The following is a 6,914-nucleotide window of genomic DNA, read 5'->3' as shown; positions in this document are numbered from 1 at the left end:
GAAGCAGCAGGAACAGAAAAACAAATTTATTTGGGAAAGTAGTATAATAAGATGAATACTTTACTAGCAATGAAAACGTTTCCGTCACTGCCATGAAGCAGCAAGCAAACATTGAGGAAAATTGACTCGAAATAGGCTATTATCGACACAGTGAACATTATTACTTGTCCGTGCGCGTTCATATCACAGAGATAAACTTTTTCATTCATCATACGAGGAAAACCAGACCCAATATTCGACGAGATAACGATAGAAAAATGCGCAGCAGGCTCAGCTTATCAGTCAGCAAAATGGTATAAAAGCTGCTACAGCCCGGCCTCAGCCATTCCCAAACCTGACGAGCTTTTAACACCAGAGAACGCTCAGCTCTCTCTACTTATAAAAGTGACAAGCAAATCTTCTGAAGACTTGAATTACAATTGAAGAGAACCTACTGGAAGAGTCATCATGACGCTCTTACGCATATGTCTTCTTATCGCATCAGCTATTTCCTGCGCCACTTCCTCAAAAGTTCTCATGGTTCTTCCACTCGGTTCTGCATCTCACAAGAACATCTTCACACCCATCGCCCAGAAATTAGGCGAAAAGGGGCATGATGTGACCGTCGTCTCTATGTATTCTTCCAATTTCAAGGGATCAACAGCACCAGCGTACAACGATATTGTGGCAGAAACTGCTCGTCAGCAAATGATCAACTCCACCGGTGAATTTAATGTTTTCCAAATGTACAAAGAGTCGGAAAATATTAATTCTCAAGTAATGAAAAAAGTTATCAAAAACATTCATGTGTATTGCGAAGCCTTCCTGAAAGATCCTGCGGTTCAAAGTGCTTGGATGAACAAACCAGACCTCATCATGCTGCCTGCTTTCATGAACGAGTGTGGATTGGCTTTTGTGCATAAATTTCAAGTTCCGTTCATTTACGTGACGACATCCGGGTTGACTCCTTGGACAGCCGACATCATGGGTAACCCAGAAAATCCAGCATTTGTTCCAAATCAGTACCTCCCGTACACGGATGAGATGAGTCTCTGGCAGCGAGTGATCAACTCCGTGTTTAGAATTGTCTCACCAATCGCAAGAAGACATTTGGTGCTCAACCGTTTGGAAAAAGTGGTGAAAGAGTTTCTGAAAGATGAACATTTTTCGCTTGAAGAAGTGGAACGCAATGCATCTGTCGTACTAGTTAACTCCCATCACTCATTAGGTTTTCCTCGGCCCATGACTCCTAACGTGATTGAAGTTGGTGGTATGCACTGTCGTCCTTCCAAAGACTTGCAAACAATTGACCCTGAACTAAGCCATTTTCTTGATGTTACTGGAGAGAAAAACGCAATACTTTTTAGTCTTGGTTCTCATATTAAAAGCTCTTCAATGCCAGAAGATGTGCTCTCAATGTTTGTCAACGTTTTCAATCGTCTGCCTTACGGCGAACGACCTTCTAATCTGTCCTCTAACGTCATTACACGGCCTTGGCTCCCCCAACAAGATGTTCTAGGCCACCCAGCCATTGGAGCGTTTTTCACCCACGGAGGACTTCTTTCTCTACAAGAAACAGCTTACCATGGCGTACCCATAGTGGCTCTTCCGCTAATGAGCGATCAAACGCTTAACGCCAAACAGGCCGAGTCCATTGGTATGGCAACTGTTCTGGAACTAAAAACATTATCGGAGCAGAACATCGAAGACGCAATCTTGCGGGTGATGAACAATCCCTCGTATGGGAAGGAAGCAAGACGTCGCTCGGTCATCATGAAGGATCAAGAAACCCACCCTCTGGACCGCGCCGTCTATTGGACGGAGTACGTCATGAGACATCAGGGGGCAGCGCACTTGAAGTCGAAAGCAGCCAACCTCTCAATAGTTCAATACTTCCTAATCGATGTCGGCTTTGTTTTGTTGGTAATTGCCCTCTCTACGATATTTATTATATATGTAACATCAAAACTTATTTTAAAATGGATCAAAAATTTCGTTAAAGGTTTTGTCCTGAGATTCATGCACAATGTCGCCGTTCATCAATCGAAGTAATCAAAATGTTCTAATTGTTAAGTTGATTTGTTGAATCTCAGCGTATCGTCTAAGGAAATTTGTTCAAATGTAGTGCGTAGTACTTTACTTGTTATTTCCTACTTTTTCACGAATTTTAATCATTAAAAGAAATTAATCTAATTCTGTTTATGACTCAACCTTTCTTGGGTACGCATTAGAACGGAAAAACTCTGCATGCCTTATTTTATCTGACGCAAAAAACGCCCGCGACGAACAATGAATATTAAATAGCTATCCAAAGCTAAATAATTTCCATCTATTGGAATTTTTACCAAAGTGAAACCATATAATGGTTAAATCAGAGAGAACGGAAGATGCAACGGGTGTGGCAATGAAAAAAAATGTTAGCCCTTCCTTACTTCCCTCCATTTATGGTTACCTGAAGCTCATAATTTACGGAGTAAACCATTTTCTATACTACACGGAAAAACGAGATAAAAAGTAAATAACCCATTTGGACACCGATTTTTCATATATTAAAGAAAGTAATTTCAATTTAGGCATAATCTAAATGGAATTGAAAAATTTTACGGTGATTTACTAACTTTAATAAATATATTTACCAAAAAATAAAAAAGCATCACAAATTTTTTGTTCGAATTCAATGAAGTCATCTAAGTAATCTCAACATTTGGCAGGGTACAGACCCAAATAAACGAAGTCATATTTCTGTCGCCGGACATTCAGCTAATAACAACCAGCAAAACATATTAAGAAGAAAGCCTCACCTTTTTCTCATTGTTCAATAGCAGCCAACCTTCGTCCTCGCTCTCTGAAGAGGATGAGATTCTCAGCTTAAGCGGCGCAGCTTCTAGGTTGATGGACGCCGAGAAAGGAGTCGGTGAAGGCACGGCGGCCAGAGAAGTGAGCGCAGGGTCTCCACTAGCGGGTACCTGCTGCAGTAGCGACGCATCCAGCGTCGTCTGAGATGCCAAGGAAATAGTGTCCGCCGTACTTTGTGAATGCATTGAGATAATTTCCGAGGAGTTGATGGATTTTAGCGACAGCGCATCGGAATTACGCTGAGGTTTGAAATGTATGTGAGAAGTTTTCAGTTGCATAAGAGCTAATTCGTCAAAAGAATTTGTAGTAAGTAGACGGATCGATGTTCGAGATTTAACAGAATTTGTGGCGTCAAATGAATAGCTCGAAGTGAATGGAGGAACAGACGTTTGAAGTTTGGTGCTTACTAATTGCCGATTAGAAATGTCTTGCACGCAAGATTCAGAATTCTGTGTGCTTGATGGAGTATTTGGAGGAGTGTTTCTCAAGTCGATGGTAGTGGGAGAAACGTAATGCAGGTCAAACGAAGAAGATAAACTTGCTGTTAGCGAAGAATGAGAATTGCACCCAACATGAACATTGTTTGAAAACGCTGAACCAGGAAGTGACGATGATAGAAGTGGAGATGTATCCGCTATAGGAATTGGCACGGAGTGGTAAGTTGGGGTCAGTGAAGGTTCATCATTTCCCTTATTAAAATTGTTGTAATAAGATGGCAGCGCGCAGCGACTATCCACGTAGTCGGACGATTTTGCGTCCTCGCAGCAGACGCCTTCTTTTTTACCTTCTGTAAGCCTTGTTGATTGGTTATGTCCAGTTGGAATTTTTAAATTCTTCAAGCTTGAATGTTCCCTGAATATTGAATGCGCACTGAAATGATGTTTAACTTTTATATCTTTCAGGATATCATTACGCACGTTACAAAAGATAGAAAAATTTTTTCCTTTCGTTCCATGCGTTTGTTTCTGAGCAAAAGAAGCTTCGTAATTTTTCTGGCTCTGAGAAGTATCAAGTGAATTGCTGGACTTCAGCTGCTTTGTTGAAAATTCCAGGAAACTTTTTGCACAGTTATTAATGAGATGTTGTTCGTGAAGAATACTTTCAGATTCGACACCTTGAAACGAACAATTTGCCACTCCTGTATTTGCACATGCTTTGTCACCTTTAATATCTGTTGAGCTTTGAAACGTGTTAACCATGCTTAATGTTTGTATCGGTTCGGAAGGATGAGAGGAAGTCTTTGTCAAGCACAGCTCGTCATGAACAGTGAATGATTCTTTAGATAATTCCAAGCAAGGGTCTACGAGCTTCACTGAACTTTTTATTGGAGAAGATGCAAGAGGCTGTAAAGAAGAAGAGTGTGAAGTATGAGAATGCCTTCCGTTGGCGGAATGTTGAAGAGAAGATGAATGGTGGCTGATGATCGGAGAGCGGCTGATCATTTTCGTTTCAGTTTTTGACGCTCTTACAAGAATTTCCTTCTATTAATGATCGAAAAAATTATCCACTACGATGATAAAGCCTCATATCTAAGAATAAAGATGTCATATTCACTTTTCAAGAAATTACTATACAAAGAATCTTGTACGTAAATGCTCAGTCATCAAGATGAAGATTAATGTCCATGAAACTGTGAACAGAGAAAAGATTTAACAGCGCCAGAAAATCTCAAACGTCAAGGTTTAAAGATCGAAGCGAAAGAATAAATTTGATTACCTACGTACCTTACGTACTTTACTTTTACCTTTTACTCTCGGTTCCTAGTACACCGCAAAACTATACTTCTGGAAAGTGCCGCATGCAGCTAAAGTTATACATCAAAATAGAGACTTCAAAATAGAGTAGTGTTGAATCCCTAATGACGCTTAAGAGCAAATAGAAAACGGAAACTCGAGTTAATGTGTGGTCGAGTTAACTCGCCACAAATGCTGATATTTGGTCAATCGCTTTCATATGTCCTTGATTTGGCATAAACTTTACTCAGGGTCAGGCTCGTTCTAGACGCAGTGCGTCTGTGTCAACAAAGGAGGCCTGCGTTGCTGACAACAAACATCGAATAAGACGCCATCGAGAAACCCGAGAGGTTTCTACTAATGTAAACACGTTTGTGTTGCGGAGCTGAGTGAAGACCTATATGACGACACGTCTGAGAAAAACGTGAGTGCGCAACATTCGTACACACATACGGGGTAGGAAAGATTTGAAAATATAGTATACGAATATATGTTATTTTTTGTTGTATTATAAAATCTTGTCTTTTTGGGGAGCTAGATCTAAAAACATTTTTCTCTAAATTTCACAATAATATTAATATTCCAACATAGTTTTGGCTCCTATGTGGACTAGAAATAGTTATTATATTTCATTAATATCAAAAGATCGTCATGGCAAAAGTTGTGCACGTGAAAGCGCTCTAAAACTCGCGCGCCAAAGACTCCTCCACGTATTTTGAATGCATTAATTATTACGCAGTAGCCGCGCTACGTCACTGCGTAGTTACGTCGCTGTTTGTCCACCACTCGAGAGGCCCTCGAGTCAAAGCAAGCCATTGAAGGAGAATTAAGCTATGCAAATTGACACCAGCACGAGCGTCACGACAAGGACACCACAAGAGTTACTGTACAGACGCACACGCAATAAGCTAACAGCATCCCATCATTAACGCGGCCCAATAGTGCCCACGATAATGATGCGCAAGCCTCAGCAATGAAAACAGGCCTTGATAGTAACCGATCGCGAGTCAAAATATTTATTATGATGTGCATTACTCTCGGAATCGATATCCTTCGCGAGACTGATTTCATGGTTAAAGGCTCGTGTTAGTCTAATTACTTATGAAAAAGTTGCATCTAATATATGAAAGCCGAACCAACGTTGATTGATACAAATTTCAACCCCTGTTTTAAGTATTTTAACAAGAGGTACTATGACAAATTCTCATTTTATATTGAGCCACACGAAGATAGTTCTACGTATCTATCTCGCTCGGAAAATATTTCGACGATAGTTTATTTGCCTTACTCATGTAGTCTTTACTGCATTTTCCCATTCATTCAATTGAGCAAATAACTGAACACTGTTTCGCTAAAAATTGGCGTCATCTATAAAATTATCATTAAAAGCTTCACAGAAGTACAGTTCACTAGTCTGCGCGCTTCACACGCAACATTTAACTATCACGGGCTTGTGCACCGTGTCTGTCTTCTTGAATCTTAATTCGAAATGTTGAACTGGCAATCCGCGAAAATCCATTCCGCAGAATCTAACAAGCTTTTCTGATTAACTAGTACATCTTGGAACTTTGAATTCCTATCAACAAACATCATCCATGAGTTAGGCCAAAAATCTATTCCGAAGAATGTAACTAGCTTGTCTGATTAACAAGTACTTCTTTGAACTTTGAATTCTTCTCAACAATATCATCCATACAAATTAATTTGTGCTATAAAAATAATCATTAGCTGAACACGTTCTTCGCTAAATGTAGATCAGAATGAATGAAGAAAGCGCTGTCGGACTGCAGACCCTTGTTGGATGCATAATGACTCCCGAGGATCACCACACTGTGGCCGCAAACTGCCATAATCGTCGATAAGAATTAATGTTAATTCAAGATTCATGCGGGAAAACAGTGACGGACGTATTATACAGTAACAGTATTATAAATATACAGTATTCTACAGTATTATACACTGTATATTATACTATATATACACTGTAGGAACAGTATTATAAATATCGATATTTTCTCTTGCATCACCGCACGGAGGCCGCATTAAACCACGCCCGCTAGCCAAGACCGCTCATGCGAGAGTGACCAGCTCAAGGCTAATGTCACATTTTGCAATAGAGTAATGCGATAGATATTAGGTTTGGTTGACCTATTGTTCGCAGAAAAATATGAACTAAGAAACATGGCTAGTAAGTACTTTGTTACATGCGAAATATCCAGCCATTTTTGGCTCCATAAAGGCTGCAAAGCAAAGTTTGGCCTATAATAATCGATAAAATTCTGTCGGTCAGTCACAGAAACGATAGTTAAAGAGAATTGTTAATAGGGAGTTGCCTTTGCTCTATAA

General features: G+C 39.9%; 1 protein-coding gene across 1 annotated transcript; it reads left to right on the top strand.

Moving 5' to 3' along the window:
- Window positions 1-342: 342 nt before the first annotated feature.
- LOC108670917 (UDP-glycosyltransferase UGT5) lies at window positions 343-2,172 on the top strand. Its single transcript, XM_018158414.2, has one exon. It carries the CDS (start codon window positions 448-450, stop codon window positions 2,029-2,031), a length of 1,584 nt encoding a protein of 527 aa, XP_018013903.1. The 5' UTR covers window positions 343-447; the 3' UTR covers window positions 2,032-2,172.
- The last annotated feature ends 4,742 nt before the right edge of the window (window positions 2,173-6,914 follow it).

This window comes from Hyalella azteca, unplaced genomic scaffold (genome assembly GCF_000764305.2).
Source record: "Hyalella azteca isolate HAZT.00-mixed unplaced genomic scaffold, Hazt_2.0.2 contig1382, whole genome shotgun sequence".
In the NCBI taxonomy this organism is placed as follows: domain Eukaryota; kingdom Metazoa; phylum Arthropoda; class Malacostraca; order Amphipoda; family Hyalellidae; genus Hyalella; species Hyalella azteca.
Note: the sequence above shows the minus strand (reverse complement) of the source record. Positions and strands in the feature narration are given on the sequence as shown.

Bases quoted from the DNA above. Each gene is read 5' to 3' on its own strand.
- LOC108670917 (XM_018158414.2), top strand. From the start codon at position 448: ATGACGCTCTTACGCATATGTCTTCTTATCGCATCAGCTATTTCCTGC.